Here is a 21,003-nt window from a genome sequence, read left to right on the forward strand (position 1 = left end):
TTTCATCTACATTCGATCTGCTGCATGGTTTTTGCACTGCTCAGAATCTTACAAACTCCTGTTGCAGCAATTTGAGAATACCACTTTAAAATTATGTGCAGAGCAACCAAAATACAGTTGGTGTGTGCACAGCACCTACTTTAAGCACTAAGCAATCTGAAAATGACCCCTTAATTCTGGTCAGAAGAGGGTACGGGCCAGAGGGAATTTATTTAAGGTGAGCTCAGTTCTGAATGGACGTTAGTCTGCAAAAAAAAAAAAACACCCATTGCAGCTGGGGAAGAAAATGCCTCTTGTTCACAGTGTTTAGTGGCATGTTGCTGATTTCATAATGGTGTTGTGTTTGCTCTTTGGCCCCTGTTAAACTGCCTTTCACTAAGTGGATCTGGCTCAATACCTTTATATAACTGTCCTTGTTCAGACAAGACGTAAATAAACAGAGAATCAGAACTCAGAAAAAATCTGAACTTTTATTACTGGGTTGATCATGCGTATTACAGATATATTATTTATACAATGAGTAACTATTAATGATGGACACCTTGTTGATGAAGCTAATTAACTAAGGTTTGTTCATATTTCTTGATAGGATTTGTAAATTCAGAAAATACATGTTGTGTTTTTTTTATTTATTTTTTTTTTTTTTAAAAAGTCCCATGAAGTGGGCAATATACAGACCAACATGCTAAAATTTAGACTCCGGTACTGTATGTACAGTATGTTAAAATGACCTATTCCAGATTTTACAATAACAGTACCTAAATATACATGTGGTATCAGTTACAATGTAGGGTACTGGTATATTGATGATCTTTTAAGGACCATCTCATGGGAATATGGTGTTGGCCTTGGTCTGAAGTCCTTTATGTCATTATGAAATGTGGAGTATTTCGATGTTCAAAGTCAAAGATATGTTATGTACCGTGTAAGTATAGATAAGGATAAATACAGTGACATCAGTAAAATGGGGTTAATTGTAAATTCTGCCTGCATAGCTGCCCCCTACTGCCTCAGCTGTTTCATTTTATTTTGTTTTAATGGATGTGACTATTGTAGGGCAACATATAAAAATATGTATGCATGCATGCAAATAAGTAACTCTCAGTCAGGATTCGGTCAGTCACTGACAAAAATAACCATTTCACAATTTGACCATTTACAAATTATCAAAGAACGATTATTAATATTATTTCAGTCTTTGAGCAAATTATTTTGATCAAATTGCGGGGGGGGGGGGGGGGGGTTGCGAGCGGTGAGCCGAGGATACAGATAATAATTGGGCATGCTAAATTGGGGTGAAAAACCGGGGTAAAATAATTGGCGACGACTGAATTAAAAAAAAAAAAATAAATACAAACTTTAATACAATATTTTTTTTTTAATTATTATTATTATTATTATTATTATTATTATTATTTATTTCTTAGCAGACGCCCTTATCCAGGGCGACTTACAATTGTTATAAGATATCACATTATTTTTACATACAGTTACCTATTTATACAGTTGGGTTTTTACTGGAGCAATCTAGGTAAAGTACCTTGCTCAAGGGTACAGCAGCAGTGTCCCCTAACAGGGATTGAACCCACAACCCTCCGGTCAAGAGTCCAGAGCCCTAACCACTACTCCACACTGCAGTTATTGAATTAACTTAAAATAAGTACATTTATATTTGTAAGATATGTCATTGATTAATTATGTATTTATTATTTATGCAGGAGTTAACCCATTGAGGGGGTCATGGTAAGCAATTTAGGAGGATAATGACCTCAAACATTACATTTCGAGCGAGCTTGAAATAACATTTGTAATGTTGTCGCCTTGTTATTTAGAAAATACAGTTTTAGAGGAAAAAACTAACACAATTAAAAATGTATTGTTTTAAGACTACTGTATACACAGTATTTAAACTGCAAAATCAAATCCACGTTTGTCTAATCATTGTTTTTTACGCGAAAGAAAGAAAGTATGCTTCTTAAACCTTTAATATTCTCAAAAATCATAGGGAAAGGTGAACTACCACTTTTTAGAAAACAGATTTTGCAGACCCCGATCAGCACCAGACAGTGCCGCGCCTGTGGAATAAAGACAAAGGCTGCTTGTTGACAGAAAGAAAACCTTCTTAAAGGTTTTTATTTGAGATGACAACATTTTCAAAAGAAACCATATTGAGAGCTGTACTGGGCTACATAGTCTAATTTTAAACCACTGCTTTGATTATTTAGATAAGTCGTCAGGTAAAATTTAAAGTAGTTCAATCAAATTAGATACATATAAAGAAACCATAATGAGCTTTCATTTAAAAAAATATCACTATTTAGATTTAGAAACGTACAAATCACTATTTGTTTTTGCAAGGCTTGCTGCTGTGGCATTTAGTATTGCACATTCGCCCTTATGCACACAGAAGCACTTCTTTGTTTGACAAAAATGAAGCCTTGCATAGCCCCAGAATCAGCTGCTCCTGCTGTACGAAGAGAAAGTTTGTTTTCTTTGGGTCCAAATTAGGAATGAACTAACTATCAGACAATTGAAATTCAATTTGGCTGTAAAGTTGCTCCAGGAATCCTCCAGCAGACCGAAGACCGAAGAAACGGTCTCTTTTGTGTTTCATTCTTTGCTGGTATGATATTTTCCATTTCGCAATTTGATCAAAGTAATTCTCTCAAAGAGCAAAATAATGTTTAATTTCGTTCTTTGATCATTTTTAAATGTTCAAATTGTGTGTGTGTGTGTGTATATATATGTATATATATATATATATATATATATATATATATATATATATATATACTGTATTACTTCGAATTAATGCCGCCCTCGAATTAACGCCTCACTCAGATATCAGCTTTTTAATAGACACCGCCCTCGAAATAAACACCGCTCTCAATAAAGAAACCCCTGCTCAAAATATAAAGAAAGAAACGTGCGACTCTGCCTATGTACATGACACCCCCGAAGAGACTGCAACCTCAATCCAGCATGTAATACAAACTATTGTACACCCACCTTAGTAAACAAATGTTATTTTATAGTATAGTCCCGACAGACAACCCAAGATGAACTACTTAAAGCACAGCAGTCCTTCACGTCCCTTTTTTTCTAGCAGAGTTCAGTGCCAACACAGCAGGGGATAAAACAAGGGCTGTCCGTTTACCTCGTCGTCAGCTTGGATGGTGAAAACTTAAACTCAGAGGAACTTAGAGCTGTGCTGGTCACTCTAAGTGCTATCCGAAAGCTGGCCGAAGATATCTTCTTGTAGGGGGTTTTGTTTTTTATTACAATTACAAACAAGCAGGTAAATTACAGTGAGGGAAAAAAAAAAATAACCAAGTAGGATATATTTTAGTTTTAACAGAAATCAAACCGATATTCAGAGGTAATATTTTTAGTTAAGAAAAACAACTGCATCACACTCAACTACCGTTGTCTCTCCTCTTCTTGTCCCACCCCATAGCAACCAATACACACTCCTGATTCGCTGGTACAGTACTCCCCTGACTTCCCAACTCCCACCTAATAGGGTCTTGTTAACTGTCAGTAAATGTACTGTATTCAAGCCCCCAAAACACACAAGAGTACAGTGCTGCAGATTAGAGCCTCTCATGGCACAGTTTCTAAAATGCCTTAAATCATTTAGTAAAATATTGCAGCGTTTGTAAAGCATAGTATTCTTAATAAAGGCCGCCCTCGTATAATCGCCGCTCTCCTTTAAGGGCCGCAGTCATTTTGATCAATTTAAAAAATGCAGCGGTGCCAAATTGAAGTAATATGGTATATATAATATTGTCACAAAGACGGCCAGAGTGGGTGGCGTCAGACCAGAAGCAGGAAGGAATAACGAGAGACTTGGGGTTTGGTGAGGCTGAACGCGTGATCGCGCTCAGCATTTAATAAAACAGCACAGAAAATAAAAGGTTTGAACAGAACACAAGCACAAAACAGGACACGGCACTATCGCCAAAATAAAAAGGACAAACAAAACGAACTAAACAGTGCACAGACAGACGAACAAAACACGGTGAGCAGATTTAACTATTCTTTTATAATTCACAAATACCTCCGTCTCCAATCCCGTTCTCCACTCACCGAACACCTAACAACCCCGAGTGACTAAAAATGTGCCTATTTATACTGTTGTGCTGGGATTCAATTACTAATTAATTATTCACTTGAATACCAGCACGTGAATTAATTCTGTGCAACCCCGTGCTCACATATTACATTTAACCAGCACGTGAAGTGATTTGTGCCCTCCTCGTGCCTAAATACAAATCTACACTTTTTAAATACACGTGAAACACAGACCCGTTTATATCCCGTGTACCAATCTATACACCAACATTAACATACGCACCATACATACAACACATAACACACAATTGCACACAGGGGCGGGGCACATTGCCACATATACCCCCCCCTGTGCAAAGCACACATGGCCTCAACGGCCACCTCCCCCCTTAAAAACCCAGCAGTCCAGGACAAAGTCTCGGGCTGGGAAGGGAGGCTTCAGTGGGCCCATGGCTGGCAATGCTGTCAGCACCCCTGCCGGTAGTGGCACGGCTGACAGCCTGCTGGTCCCGTCCTGCAGCGAAAAAGCTGCGGGGGCAGGTGGTCCCCCGACCTCCCCCTTCTTCGTAGCCGGCAGCTCCCTCCTGTGGGGCTCCGGCCACAAGAACTCCTGCAGCGAAACTGCTGCTGGGGAAAGTGGTCTCCAGACCTCGTCCCCCTTCTTCGTGGCCGGCAGCTCCCCTTTCTGGGGCTCCGGCCACCGTACTCCCTGTGGAGGTACGGGCAGCAGAGGCAGCTCCTGCTCCTCTGCTCCGGGCGGTGGCGGAAGCAGAGGCAGCTCCAGCTCCTCTGCTCCTGGCGGTGGTGGAGGCAGAGGCAGCTCCAGCTCCTCTGCTCCTGGCGGTGGTGGAGGCAGAGGCAGCTCCAGCTCCTCTGCTCCTGGCGGTGGTGGAGGCAGAGGCAGCTCCTGCTCCTCTGCTCCTAGTGGAGGAAGCGGTGGAGGTGGCGGAGGCAGAGGCAGCTCCTGCTCCTCTGCTCCTTCCGGTGGAGGTGGCGGAGACAGAGGCAGCTCCTGCTGCTCTGTCCCTGCCGGTGGAGGTGGCGGAGGCAGAGGCAGCTCCTCTGTTCCTGGCGGCGCTGGCTCCCTCCGCTGTGGCGGCTGGGCTGGTGCGCCCCGTGCTGCCGTCAGCAGCATGAATAGAGGCTGCTGGGGGACACCAGCCTCCTGCCCCTCTCCCCCCCAAAAATTTTCAGGGGGTTGGGCCTGTAACTCCTCCCCTTCCGGCTCTTGGGGCTGAACCAGCAGGCATTTTCCCTCTGCTGGTGGCTTGGGTCCCAGAGCTGTGGAAGCCCCGACTTGCCTCCCTTTGGGCTGTGGACGCACCGACTCCTCCCTTTTGGGCTGTGGACGCACCGACTCCTCCCTTTTGGGCTGTGGACGCACAGACTCCTCCCTTTTGGGCTGTGGACGCACCGACTCCTCCCTTTTGGGCTGTGGACGCACCGACTCCTCCCTTTTGGGCTGTGGACGCACAGACTCCTCCCTTTTGGGCTGTGGACGCACCGACTCCCCCCTCTTGGGCTGTGGACGTTCGGGCTCCCCCCACTCAGGCGTAGGACGTTCGGGCTCCTCCCACTCAGGCGTAGGACGTTCGGGCTCCCCCCACTCAGGCGTAGGACGTTCGGGCTCCTCCCACTCAGGCGTAGGATGTTCGGGCTCCTTCCACTCAGGCGTAGGACGCTCAGGCTCCTTCCGCTTGGGCTGTGGACGCTCAGGCTCCTCCCATTTGGGCTGTGGACGCTCAGGCTCCTCCCATTTGGGCTGTGGACGCTCAGGCTCCTCCCATTTGGGCTGTGGACGCTCAGGCTTCTCCCATTTGGGCTGTGGACGCTCAGGCTCCTCCCGCTCGGGCTGTGGACGCTCAGGCTCCTCCCGCTTGGGCTGTGGACGCTCAGGCTCCTCCCCATAACTGCGGAAGGGACAGTGGGCGAACAGGTGATCCTGGTCGCAGAGGAGGCACCCCGGCGATGGCTTGTTACATCGCCGTGGATGCCTGGCCCTTAGGCGGCACTCCTCCTCCCTGTCCTTCACCTCTTTATCCGTCTCTGCCTCCCGCTTGGGCTGTGAAGGCAAAACCAGCAGGCATTCACCCTCTGCTGGTGGAGATGGGGACAGCAGGTACTCACCCTCTGCTGGTGGAGATGGGGACAGCAGGTACTCCTCTGCTGGTGGTCCTGCTACCTGGGCTGCTGTTCCGTTTATGGTTGCCTCCAGGTAGCTGAGGACAAACTCCACACCTTCCTGCAAGGTGTTTGGGGTGTGTTCCTGCTGATAGGCCTCCCATCTCTCACAGTCCATCATCCACAGGGCCCGGACGACTATGGGTAGAGCCTGGGCCTCCAGCCCAGCATTCTCCAGGAACCAGCCCCGCAGTTTAATGGCGTCTTCTGCCATTGACTTTTTTTTTTTTTTTAAACAAAACCCCTCCTGGTCTGACGCTTGGAGGCGCGGCTATCCCACGATGACACCACGTGTCACAAAGACGGCCAGAGTGGGTGGCGTCAGACCAGAAGCAGGAAGGAATACCGAGAGACTTGGGGTTTGGTGAGGCTGAACGCGTGATCGCGCTCAGCATTTAATAAAACAGCACAGAAAATAAAAGGTTTGAACAGAACACAAGCACAAAACAGGACACGGCACTATCGCCAAAATAAAAAGGACAAACAAAACGAACTAAACAGTGCACAGACAGACGAACAAAACACGGTGAGCAGATTTAACTATTCTTTTATAATTCACAAATACCTCCGTCTCCAATCCCGTTCTCCACTCACCGAACACCTAACAACCCCAAGTGACTAAAAATGTGCCTATTTATACTGTTGTGCTGGGATTCAATTACTAATTAATTATTCACTTGAATCCCAGCACGTGAATTAATTCTGTGCAACCCCGTGCTCACATATTACATTTAACCAGCACGTGAAGTGATTTGTGCCCTCCTCGTGCCTAAATACAAATCTACACTTTTCAAATACACGTGAAACACAGACCCGTTTATATCCCGTGTACCAATCTATACACCAACATTAACATACGCACCATACATACAACACATAACACACAATTGCACACAGGGGCGGGGCACATTGCCACAAATATATATACACTCATTGCAACTGTGGACTTCCACTGAGAAGGTCTCTGATTCCCAGCATATGAAGTAAATTGCATTGCTATAAAAAGGCAGGTGTTACATTCCCAGTTTTATATTCACAAATTACTATAAAGAAAATAAAAATGTTTTCATGAACTAGAGCTGACAGTGTTCTAAATCATTTCTCAGGCCATTCAGTCAACTACTTCAATTAGTTATATTGTTTCAAACTAGTTAAGCTCGTACATTCTCAGGCAACCAAACCGATATCTTGTTTCAGGTCTGCCGATAGTAGTGACTTATTACAATCGCGGAAACAAAGCAAATACATTATGTCAAATTTACACAGCAGTTAACTCATTTACAGTTGCACATGACACACGCACACAGCACTAGCATTAGGTCGGGGGTTGGGGAATGACTTAGCCTTTAGGCCGAAAGAGTATAAGTACTCACAGAGCCAGACCCATGCTCCAAACAGATTATAAGGAATAGTCAAGTCTCACACTGCATTGAGCTAGTTCAGGTTTTAAATGTGAACATGGAGTGACAAAGCTGAGATGGGTCAAAAAAGCTCACAGTAAAATGTATTTGTCACTAGTCTTTCTTCAATCCATAGTACAACTAGTTTGTCAAGATATCTTCTGTTTGTGTGTCTGACCGTTTTGTTTTTGTTTTATTGTACTTTACCTGCAAGTAGTTTGTTCTACTCGTTGCTCCACTGGAATAATGAAAGCTGATTTTATAAGCTTTCATTTTTTATTTATTTATTTATTTATTTATTTATTTATTTATTTTTATTCTTTACACACAAAGGTCATTAAGATCGACAAAATGTTTTTACAATATCCAAACACTGTATCTCCAGTTAATATGTAACCCACAACTGCTTTGGCATAGAGACCGTGTATACCAACTGAGCCCTGTAGAAAAAAAGCAGTTTGGTCCATACTGTGCAGTACAGCCAAACCTGTATAGAAGGACCATACACATGTATACGATTTTATATTTGTATAGCCCCCTTTATACCAATATTCTTCTAGCTAGTTATTAATTGCAATAAAGCTAATTTTATTAAAAAAAAATACATAATAATTTTGATTTAAAAACATTAAGAGAGATACAGCAGTGATCGCAGATGGAAGGCAATTCTGTTAAATCACTCGTTTATAAAGACCTCTTTGACACTGTCCCTGTAATAGTTGTTCACTGCTCTGTTATAGCATACCTTAAACTAGAAAAAAGGTTGTTCCTAATTGTGTATGATCCTGGAAAGTGACATTCTAATTTTTGTAATTGCAGTGTGTGTTAGATACATGATTTGAAGTCAGTTGGTTTAAGTCCACTTTTCAGTTGTTTGTTTTATATAGGATTTAAGAAGTCTGTTTTTAAATTTCTCTCTCTCTCTCTCTCTGTTCCACAATTTAACTTTTTTTTTTTTTTTTTTTTTAAATCAGCTCACAGGCATTCTTGTGAGGGGTGCAAAACGAGTCCAGGTGAACGCCTTTCTTGAGAAAATTGAAGCTTTTAGGTGAGTAAAGTTTACAAAATGCATTTATTCTACAAGTCAGATTTGCATTTAATTGCGTAAAAAATGCAACATATGTGAAGTAATAACTGCTTTTAACAACTTTATGCTGTAGCTGCCCCTTAAGCTTTTGAATTGAGGCTTGCATGTTGTTTCATTGCATCACAATGTACTTCTTGTTCTCCTAAATTGCGGTTGCAGTCTAGTTATACTATGACTAAGCTGCAGTGACAGTACAGTTAGTCCAGTCTTAATTACAATATGCAGCCAGTTGCCCAAATGTAATTTTTTCACCATGGTTTAACAATTTATTTACGTGAGATGTAAATGTGTCCAATGCAGTGCTCCACCTTTATAATGCTGGGAGCCATGGCCATGCCGACTTAGAAATGTATTTGTGGTGTAAAGGGATACAGCTAGGGAACACGGTGACTGTACTTGCGGGAGGCTAGTGGGTGTTTTACATGCTGGGCCCCTGCATCACCATGCAAGAGTTAATAGTTAACAGGCACATTTTAACAGCCAAACAATAACTAAACTGTTAAGTGGTTCTCTTTCTCTTCTGTGAAAATGGTTCCTTTACAACATAAGAACGTTTACAAACGAGAGGAGGCCATTCGGCCCATCTTGCTCTTTGGCTGTTAGTAGCTTACTGATTCCAGAATCTCATCAAGCAGCTTCTTGAAGGATCCCAGGGTGTCAGCTTCAACAACATTACTGGGGAGTTGGTTCCAGACCCTCACAATTCTCTGTGTAAAAAAGTGCCTCCTATTTTCCATCTCCATTTGTGACCCCTGGTCCTTGTTTCTTTGTAAGTTCCTGGGTGCTGGTTAAATTGCATGGTTCAAATTTCTGTTTTAATCAGTGTTGGGGTCAATTCCCTTTTTTTCAATTTCAATTCCTTTTTTAAAATCAATTCCCAATTCCAATTCCCATTCCCTTTTAACAATTCCAATTATTTGAAGGAATTGAAATTGACCCCAACCCTGGTTTTAATATTGCAACAATCAATACAAATGAACCCATATTGCCTCTATAGCTACACCTAACTGACATCTGTTCATTCAGGTTATAAACAGAAATACTCGACATTTAAAATATGTATTTTTCCTTTTAACAACTGTTTTTTTAAGATAATTTTTTCGGTTAAACAGTGCATGTTTCATCTGTATGATTTTGGCTTTTCAGAAATGCTAGTACTGTATGTGTTAGTTTCTTTATCTCTATGTTTTTAAAGAAACATAATCAAACATACACAACTGTCAGTGATTATATGATTGCTCTATAGGGCTTACTGGAATCAAGATCAGTTGTTCTTAAAAATAATGTACAATAAAAACTGCTGACATGCAAATCCCCAATTGCATTCCTTGCAGCATATGACTTTGACAGTGCTAAGTGGCTTTTCCCGTAAAACCCAGAATAGAGCCCTTTGCCTTCAATGGTAATGAAACCCATACTGTAGACTCTGCAAACCTAATAGTAAAATGATCTCTGCATCTGCTAAAGCAAATATTCACTGTCCTCACCAAGGCAATACCAGTGAGAGATAAAGCAGTGCCCTTCTGAGGTGAAACTGTCAGATCGATTCATTTGACCAAATATTGGTATACTGTACAAGCTAACTTCAAACAAGGCCTTGTGCTCATAGTGAACGGTTACTCAAGTTCATTTTAAAAAACAGAAGTAAAGCTGCTGCAATTTACAATTTTGTAAACCATCTGCAATAAACTGAATGGCAATGTTTAATCAACGGACAGGGCCATTTCAAGTAAGGTAGAAAAATAAATCATTGACTACAGGAAAAGTTATTTGTACACAGGTTTTCTGTGGTGGAGTACAACACATTTGGAAAAGCCAATGACTAAGTTGCATAGAACAAGATTTTCAGCACACACGGAGTACTGCTTTCACTTTCACATTCTGCAAATGAACAAAAGCAAACTGAGTTTTAATATATATGTGTATATATATATATATATATATATATATATATATATATATATATATATATATATATATATTGAATGAACATGAATAAAATGTATTTAAAAGAATACAATTACACACTGGAGCATACCGGTATTTTACTATGAAGTTTATGGAACCCAAACAAAAAAGAATTCTGTAGGTACACAGCACTATGTACTTTCAAAAACCATAGCACTTTTAATTCCCATCGCCCTTGAATAAGCACTGCCTTTGAATAAGTGCCGCACCTGTTTTTAGCAATTTAAAATAAATGCACAGTGTGATACCGCTAGTCCGCAATAAGCGATATGCACCACGCAACTGACTTTTCTTACAATATTGTAGAAAAATGGAATGGTACAGTACAGTAGTTTTCATAAACTATACGAACATAATTTCGATATTTTATTTAACGTCATGCAATCTAAGAAACTACAAAATTATATTTCAAACGTCTACCGGAAACTACAATAGTACTCCAGTATTTCATGTTAGATTTCAAATGTCACATTTTTAAATTTTTGGAAAACTATAAAGCGATATGTAATTCAATATGTTAACGTAACATTGTCCAGCATGTTTCATTTGAAAAGTAGTTCATTGTATAGGGGGTGATGCAAAAAAAAAAAAAAATTTGATAACAGTACAAAATTGTCCAATGCCATATTAAAGCAATGGCAGTGATACAGGCTGGCAAAGTGGGCTTAAGGGAGTCATAAATAAAGTACATTTTACATTTTGTTTTTATTTTTTTTGGAAATTTCACTCATATTGCAGAATTTGAAAAGAATGCATTTGTTTGTAGAAGCTTTTGAAATAGCGAAATCTAACTTTTATGTAGTACCAGTTGTTTCAGCTTATTGAGTAAATTCTTGCCAATCGAAGAAAACACTACTTTTCACAGTCGAATGTTTTTGGTTTCTACCCTCAAATTGCAGTGCTTCACTTCACCAAGAATAATTAATTTTGGTGACTTTTTGTGTAGTGCATAAATAACACCATGTGGTTTATATACGTTGTCATATAATGTTTAAATACTGGTCATTTGTCAGGAAACCCTGAAAGGGGGAGACGTGGGGCTGAAATTGACTATTTGTGCCTTTTTCAGTTACAGTAATGTTACAATGTCTGTTTTGGAGATGTCATTTTCAGTAAAGGAGAGAGATTAGCCCCAGGGAGAAATAAACCTATTCCAGAGGAATTTGGTGCAGGATGTTTACCTACAGGAAGGCAGTGATTTGTCTGGGGTGGATAGCTGCTCGGACTAGTTTTGCATGTAGCTCTGCAATTCTTTATCAACCAATACCAAGAATAGTTCCCTGGGAAGTGACTTGTTGACCTTTATTCAGATTTATCCTTGACACTTGGATCTCAATGGCATCTTTTAAATAGAAAGTAACTTCAAATGTACTTTCTTATTTTTATACTGTTCCCATCACTTTTTATGATGTTTACAATCATCCTAGTTCTATTTGCAATTATCAGCAACTGTGTTTTTAAATTTAATTTGATAAGTCTACAGCTATGGTCAAAAGTTTTGCATTACCTAGAATTTTAGGATTGTAAAAAAAAAAAAGAAAAAATAAATTATTAGTGTGCAACAACCATGTGAAGTTGGCAGCTTTGTAAACTTATGCTGTTATTTGTGTTGCCTACGTGTAAAGGTAGTAGTTGTGCCCAAAGTACAGGACAACTGCAATTTAGTTTTACTTCCCAGTTGTTAAAATCGCACCGGTCAAAGCTCACACTGCGTGACAAAGAACATTTTCAGAACTGTGCTAAAAACAATTACCAAAAGCCAAATGGGCACTGTTAAAATATTAATAATAAAAAACAAAACTCCCCATAGATTTAATAACACAGGTACCAGCAATGGTAGTCCTAGTGTCAGATTTAATAAGCAAAACAAAATAAAACGAAGCTAAAAATAAAAGTTTGTCCACAAATGGCGAGCACTAGTCCCACTAAAAGGAACGTCCTGCTCCTGGAACCTACTACACTACTAGTACTCACTTTACTGTATTAAATCCCCTAAACTGACCTACTTCTGGGCTCCCGGAGTCCCGGCATCCTCACGGTTACTCTAGTCTCTTCAAACTGCCTTGCCTGGTCAATGCCTTCACGAGCACCGTCTTGGAGTGGAAGGGTCTCGTGTAGTAGTTCTCTTCATGGAGTGGACACGCTCCTCCTCAATATCAACAAGCTAAAGCTTTCACTAAGCGGCCGCCTGTGTAGAAATGTCAGTGCAGTAGCCTTGAGCTGTAGTGCAGATGCTTTTTGAGCTCCACGCAGCCTCCCTGGGCACCCCCCCCCCCCCCCCCTCCCCGGACGTCCCGATCAGCTCAGCGCCGGACACGAGCCTGACTGCTCACTTGGCTGCTCAGCAATGCGTCTCCTGTTCCGAGTCCCAGATGCACACATTTGCGCAGGAACCAGCAACAGGGCTCTCTCTGTCACAAGCTCCTTACCAGTGTCCCTCATCCTGAAGACACTGTCATTTGCTATGGTGAACAATGACACCGGGCCTGCTTTGGTAATATTTGGGAACATGCATTGTGATCCCTTTTTCTTAAAGTGCCAAAGACCTACAGCTATGGCCAAAAGTTTTGCATTACCTAGAATTTTATGATTAAGACATAATAAATAAAATAATAATAATAATTTAGCTATGAACATCATTTGGATCTTTTATTTAACATCATGTAATCAAAGAAACTACAAAATGATATTGCAAGAGTCTGCCAAAAGCCATAATAGTAGTACAGTATTTCATGTTAGATTTCGAAACTTTTTCCGTATGTAATTCAATATGCTAATGTAACATTATTAAGCAGGTTTCATTCGACTTTATCAAGGGTGGTGTAAAACCATTTTTGTTCATAAGGTGCATTCACGTACATTTAGGAGCTGCTCTTCATTTCTGGTTGCCTGCCTTAGCCACGTTTTAATGTGTCTTTACAGAAGTAAGAGACGGTGCTCAAGTTCAGCTGGTAATACACAGCAGTGCTGCAGATGGTACTGGTGCTTACTGATTTGTTGGCTGACACGGCAGAAAACTAGAACTGAAGAGCAGGGTTCCAGGGGAGCAGTTCAAAGAAAACAACAAACATCTCGGAATATTAATGTAGAACTCACAGGAGTACTAAAGCTTTTTACTACAAGTTGTGTAACATTGTCGTATTAACCTTTCACAAAAAGTGTTGCAAATTGCATTTTAGCATAAAGACCTTAATAAATCTGTCCCCATTGAAACCTATTTCAGTTATCTACACAGTGGCTGTATTTACTGTAGATACAGCACCATTTGATCATTAAAACAGGGCCCAATCTTTTTGTATTATAAACTTCTGTGTTTCGTATCGTTTCCCCCATGCAATATAAAAAAACAAAGCTCATACAGAAATAAATAAGTTCAATAAAATAACAACAGCAAGATTGATTCGTGTGCAACGATCACGTGAAGTTGGCAGCTTGTAAATGTATTATGCTGATAATTGTGTTGCCTACGTGTAAAGGTAGAAGTTATGGCCAAAGTACAAGACAACTGCAATTTAGTTTTCCTTCCTGGATGTTAAAATCTCCACTGACAAGTGTGCACAGACCAGTCAAAGCTCACACTGCGAGATAAAGAAAATGGTCAGAACTGTGCTACAAAAAAAAAACTTTACCAAAAGCCAAATGGGCACTGTTAAAATAATAATAAAAATAAAAAAAAACAGTTGGGACAAGACAGCTCCCCCATAATAGCTCCTTCCATGTGTCCTGCAGCTGAAGATACTGGCATTTGGTTTGGCAAACAATGACACTGAGTCTGCTTTGGTAATACAGTAATCTTTCGTGTATCTGCCCGTCACATATCCGCCCAAACCGTTTATCTGCCATGATCAAGCTCTTCAGCACAGGTTGGATACTGAAGAGTGAGTAAGCAAGTCGAAACCAGCGACAGCCGGGCTAGTAACCAGAGTTTGTTTATTATTAAACAGAGAAGATTAGTTCAGTGATTTTAGATCCTACCAAAGTGTTCGTACACTGTGTTGTATGAACTACGTGCGCTACCATTGCTGATAGTGTCTCTTGAGTTGTTCAGTGTGTTGATGTATGTGATTCTGTTCAGTGTGTTGATGTATGTGATTCTGTTTGCCTGCGGGACGTATCAACTTCACCCTCCGTCTCGATGTTCTGCCTGTCACTCGGCACCGAATGCACGCACCCAGATGGCAGACTACTATCCTGTCATTAACACCCTGTATCTTTCTAAACAAGGGATTTAGGGGAACTCCCTAATAAAAGCTGAATTCATATATTACTGGTCACATCGTGCCTTTGCCACCACTTTCGAGAACATAATTCTTGGATCGTTTGTCAGGTTTAATGACCTGAATGCTGATCATTTTGGACTTTACCATTAGTGCAGTGCTATTATTAGAAATAAATGGCAGAAGGCCATTTCCAATATTGCTTAATAAGCACAAGCAACATCATGGTACATCATGGTACAATCTGTTCTTGCCTGCATTGTTGTATTTCATTTCTCACTCCATTGTAGTGTGTGTGTGTGTGTGTGTGTGTGTGTGTGTGTGTGTGTGTGTGTGTGTGTGTGTGTGTGTGTGTGTATATAAAGTGAAATTGCAAATAAAGAAAGTAAATGTTCAGTTTCCATAAAATGTAATAAAATAAAATATGTTGGATAGACAGGTACATCATTATAAAAGAATACAGAACCACTTAACAAATAAGAAATAAAAAAAGAAAATGAAACAATAGTTCAGCACTTTACAAAGAACAGACACACCATGGATGACCTAAAGTTTGTGGTTTTTGAAAAAATGTAATTAGATAGTGTACAATATAGAAGAATAAAAGAAAATAAATGAATAAATAGACTAGATACCATGATGTCTGAAGGTTTAATATAGTGAATGACATCACAAAGACATTAGATTTAAAGAAAAATAAATGTGTGGTTACCATGGTATCAGAAAGCCTATAAATACCTCCAATGTTTGTTTTCAAACACACTTTCCCTTGACAAAGGTATGTTAAACAGAAGTTGGGAAGTTGGCTCTCTGAGCAAAAACGTGTATACCACTGTGTTTACTTTTCTTTTTAAACAGCTGAAGAAGGGCTTTTGCACGAAACGTCTGAAAATAAAAGATTTTTTAATCTTTTAAACTTCTTGTGTACATCTTTTAAAAAACTTTCTTTCATATGCCTTCAATTTTGTACACTGCAGTTTTATATATATGTATTTTTTATATATATGTGTGTGTGTGTGTATGTATGTATGTATGTGTATAATATTAAAATATATATATATATATATATATATATATATATATATATATATATATATATATATATATATATATATAATATATACAGTACTGTGCAAAAGTTTTAGGCAGGTGTGAAAAAATGCTGTAAAGTAAGAATGCTTTCAAAAATAGACATGTTAATTGTTTATATTTATCAATGAACAAAATGCAAAGTGAGTGAACAGAAGAAAAATCTACATCAAATCAATATTTGGTGTGACCACCCTTTGCCTTCAAAACAGCATCAATTCTTCTAGGTACACTTGCACACAGTTTTTGAAGGAACTCGGCAGGTAGGTTGGCCCAAACATCTTGGAGAACTAACCACAGTTCTGTGGATTTAGGCAGCCTCAGTTGCTTCTCTCTCTTCATGTAATCCCAGACAGACTCAATGATGTTGAGATCAGGGCTCTTTGGGGGCCATACCATCACTTCCAGGACTCCTTGTTCTTCTTTACGCTGAAGATAGTTCTTAATGACTTTCGCTGTATGTTTGGGGTCGTTGTCATGCTGCAGAATAAATTTGGGGCCAATCAGATGCCTCCCTGATGGTATTGCATGATGGATAATTATCTGCCTGTACTTCTCAGCATTGAGGAGACCGTTAATTCTGACCAAATCCCCAACTCCATTTGCAGAAATGCAGCCCTAAACTTGCAAAGAACCTCCACCATGCTTCACTGTTGCCTGCAGACACACATTCGTGTACCGCTCTCCAGCCCTTCGGCGAACAAACTGCCTTCTGCTACAGCCAAATATTTCAGATTTTGACTCATCAGTCCAGAGCACCTGCTGCCATTTTTCTGCACCCCAGTTCCTGTGTTTTCGTGCATAGTTGAGTCGCTTGGCCTTGTTTCCACGTCGGAGGTATGGCTTTTTGGCCGCAAGTCTTCCATAAAGGCCACTTCTGACCAGACTTCTCCGGACAGTAGATGGGTGTACCAGGGTCCCACTGTTTTCTGCCAATTCTGAGCTGATGGCACTGCTGGACATCTTCCGATTGCGAAGGGAAGTAAGCATGATGTGTCTTTCATCTGCTGCAGTAAGTTTCCTTGGCCGACCACTGCGTCTACGGTCCTCAACGTTGCCCGTTTCTTTGTGCTTCTTCAAAAGAGCTTGGACAGCACATCTGGAAACCCCTGTCTGCCTTGAAATTTCTGCCTGGGAGAGACCTTGCTGATGCAGTATAACTACCTTGTGTCTTGTTGCTGTGCTCAGTCTTGCCATGGTGTATGACTTTTGACAGTAAACTGTCTTCAGCAACCTCACCTTGTTAGCTGAGTTTGGCTGTTCCTCACCCAGTTTTATTCCTCCTACACAGCTGTTTCTGTTTCAGTTAATGATTGTGTTTCAACCTACATATTGAATTGATGATCATTAGCACCTGTTTGGTATAATTGTTTAATCATACACCTGACTATATGCCTACAAAATCCCTGACTTTGTGCAAGTGTACCTAGAAGAATTGATGCTGTTTTGAAGGCAAAGGGTGGTCACACCAAATATGGATTTGATTTAGATTTTTCTTCTGTTCACTCACTTTGCATTTAGTTAATTGATAAATATAATCTATTAACATGTCTATTTTTGAAAGCATTCTTACTTTACAGCATTTTTTCACACCTGCTTGCGCAACACGTTTCTGTAAATTCAAATGATAACCTTCACATCCCGCGCAGAGGGAGAACACAAACGTAAAACGCCATTAAGTGGGGCTGGCCTTGCAGAGGCAATTTAAATCTGAGAAGGACTAGTTGATGTCTGTGTCTCTGTAGTCCTCTGGGTGAGTACTTAAAACAAATGTACATGTATACTCTCACGTTAAGTATTCAGTTTAAAAAAATGCAGGGAAGTCAATTTTCTAAAGAGGTGTAGCAGTGGTGAATAAGCATTCACAAATAATGCTTAGCAAACAGTCACTCGGAACGGAAACCTCCCTTCATCTCCCCTGACTGAACTTGTGAGGCTTTGTGGTCCAGTGGTTAAAGAAAAGGGCTTGTAACCAGGAGGTCCCCGGTTCAAATCCCACCTCAGCCACTGACTCATTGTGTGACCCTGAGCAAGTCACTTAACCTCCTTGTGCTCCGTCTTTCGGGTGAGATGTAATTGTAAGTGACTCTGCAGCTGATGCATAGTTCACACACCCTAGTCTCTGTCTCTGTAAGTCGCCTTGGATAAACAAATAATAATAATGTCATTAGCAAAGGGGGCCAGTTGTACTAACGAGGTCAAACAACAGGCCATGTTTTACTAAACATTTTAAAACTAATAAACAAACAATTACCATAATGAACATTATCGTATGTTGCTTAAAACATAATAACACAATATATTCACAATAAAGTCGATTTCTTATCTATATACAGTAGCATGTTTAAAGCTTGGGACTCGCTGTCTGTAGCTTGGTGTTGTTTACATTATCGTCAGCATATTTTAAGTGATTGTAATAACTTTTTTAAAACACACTTTTCTTATACCAATACAGTATTGGTGAGCAATAATGGGGGAAAATAAGGTCCCGCACAGTGCAAATAAATCACCTGTTCTGTCAAATTACAGTGTGGATGCTTCACAAGCAGAACTGTTATTGCAGCGTTTCAAAATATAAAATACGTTTTTCCCAGCTTTCTGCATTTCTGCAAAGATCTGCATTTCCCTCGTTTTTCTTTTGTATTTGTTATGCTCTCATTAGTATCTAAACCTAGTAAGTACACTGTCCGTCAGTTCTGGCAGATTGTACTGTACTTGCTGAAGCAGTTTTCTTCCCACTGCTAATTAAAAAAAATAAAAATAAACAGCCACCTAGCTAACAGTTTAATCCCAAGGGCTACAGTGAAACTTACTGTCTTTAAATTGAGACTTTAGTGAAGACCGCATGTGTACATGAGTACATTAATCATTGTAGATAGTAATTCATAGCCAGTCAGCATTTTTGTAAATAGCAACACATGTAATGTACAATAAAGTAAACATTTTATTTGTGTCATCGGTGTCAATTTCAGGCGGAGCTTCATGGTTGGCAAGGTAACACATCTGAGAGAATCTTTTCCTCTGTCATCCTGTATGGTGCTGTCAGTGTCAGTGTATGTTTTAAAATCACTGCAGGAGGACGTCCCAGTAAATCACGAGCCCCAACAGGGGTGAGTGGTTTATGTAAGGACATACTCTTCAAGGGAATAAAAAATGTATACCACGAACGACCATTCATACAAAAATTAACAGATTTAAACAGAGTTCTTCTTGCTCATTCTCCACCTCGCAGAGCGCTGCATTCACACACCACAACGTAACTTAACTTTTTCTACTTTAAGATGGTTAACTTAGCCTGCCCTAAAATAAAATCAGCCAGCTGGGTTTTCTACTTTTTACTTTTTGTGTACTCAACACCAAAGATGAAAACCGTTTTTGTGAATGACAAATTCAGTTCTGAGAAAAGACCATCTAGCAGATTGAACAAAGGATCTAGTCTTTTACAGAACATGTAACAGTGAAAAACAGAGCAGAAGGGGCATTGATCTGTCACCTCTTATGCTGATGAAGGAGTTCACAGCGAGGATAGTATGCAGGAGTCTCCACTGTAAGTCCCACAATCTGTTACACAGGGGGAGTTTGTAAAGAGTCCTCCAGGCTGGCTTGTCCTCCTCTCCTGACCCCAAACTTTCCCTCCAGTGCGTGTCTGGAAGGGCCTTGAGTCGATCCTGGTGCTTGACTTTCACATACATTTGATACAATTTTTTTCCTTCTAAACTGGACAGCTGAAGTTAACACAAGTCCTTCTTTTTTTAAAATCTCTTCATTAGTTGGAATAATTGCTGGAGAGACTAGCAGAGATAGAAAAGGAGTTTGCTGAAGGATTTGGCATTCATTAAAAAAAACATCTCCAGTGCCTTTTGCCACAGAGTATTGCGAAGCAGTGCCAGGTACAAACCCACCACATGTACAGGCCACATGGCCAGGGCACCGACTACACACTCAGGGCAGCCAAATTATGAATAACCAGCACATCTGAGGAAGAAGCCACCTCCACCTTCACTTTTTCTAAAACTTCCCAGTTTTTCTGCACCACCTTCTCACCCTCCCCCCCCACCCCCGCCAAATATTTACAACCTGTCTGACTCCACTGTAATCTGTCCAGTAATGTCAGGGATCTGCACCCCTGTCCCTCCCCAATAAGCACAGTGCTGCTCTTACACCAGTTCACACGCGCTGATAAGCTCTTTTCTAAATCTTTCTGGCTTTCAATTAAAACCTGTACATCCTCCTGACTGACAAATACAGCAATATCATCAACGTACGCTGAGACCTTTATTGACCGAGTAAGGCAGTTTGGAATGAAGAAACCTTAATTGTCTGGTCAGGATACACAACCTTCTCAATCGCCACACTCTGTATACTGGCCAGGACTCTGGAAAGGATCTTATACTCGGAACACAGCAGCGACACAGGCCTCCGGTTCTTGATAGTACAAAGATTACCTTTCTTAGGAAGGAGTGTGATGACGGCTCTCCTGCAGCTCAGAGGCAGTTCTCCTTTCTGAAAGCTTTCTTCAAACACATTGAACAGATCATTTTTTAGCAGGTCCCAAAAACCTGAAGGGCGCTAGAGAGCTCTGCCACAGACAGTAACCTCCCAAGCTCTTCTCTCTCGACCTGAACCTGTACCTCTCAGGTTCATCCTCAGCTTCCACTGTGAACAGGCCTGAGTAGAACTCAACAGCGTACCTACGTGTCTCCAGCTCCACACTGTCCGTCCTCATCAGGCAGTGAAATGTCTTCCACTGGGTGCTTTTCTTCTCCAATCCAAAAAAGAACTGTGTGTGTGCGTCAATCTGAGATGAACCCTGTACCCTGGACTTCACCAGCGCTCCCTGCACTGTTACATCCAACAGATCTGCTATTAATTGTTTTTTATACTTGAGGTTTTTAGTCAACCTGTCATTTGGGTTGGAGTCCAGAGCCCCTTGGAGCTCTAAGACGTCCTGCTCCAGCTCTTGCAGAGACTCATTAACACTCATTTC

At 40.7% G+C, this 21,003-nt stretch overlaps 1 protein-coding gene across 1 annotated transcript in view; it reads left to right on the top strand.

Annotated features, from left to right (window-relative positions):
- Positions 1-21,003, top strand: part of LOC117409052 (lysosome membrane protein 2-like) — a 45,148-nt gene that overhangs the window by 15,090 nt on the left and 9,055 nt on the right. The window contains exon 9 of the mRNA XM_059017444.1: positions 8,630-8,703. Coding sequence (XP_058873427.1) covers positions 8,630-8,703 — 74 coding nt within the window. The remainder of the gene's footprint in view (positions 1-8,629; positions 8,704-21,003) is intronic.

Source organism: Acipenser ruthenus, chromosome 1 (genome assembly GCF_902713425.1).
Source record: "Acipenser ruthenus chromosome 1, fAciRut3.2 maternal haplotype, whole genome shotgun sequence".
NCBI classification, from domain to species: domain Eukaryota; kingdom Metazoa; phylum Chordata; class Actinopteri; order Acipenseriformes; family Acipenseridae; genus Acipenser; species Acipenser ruthenus.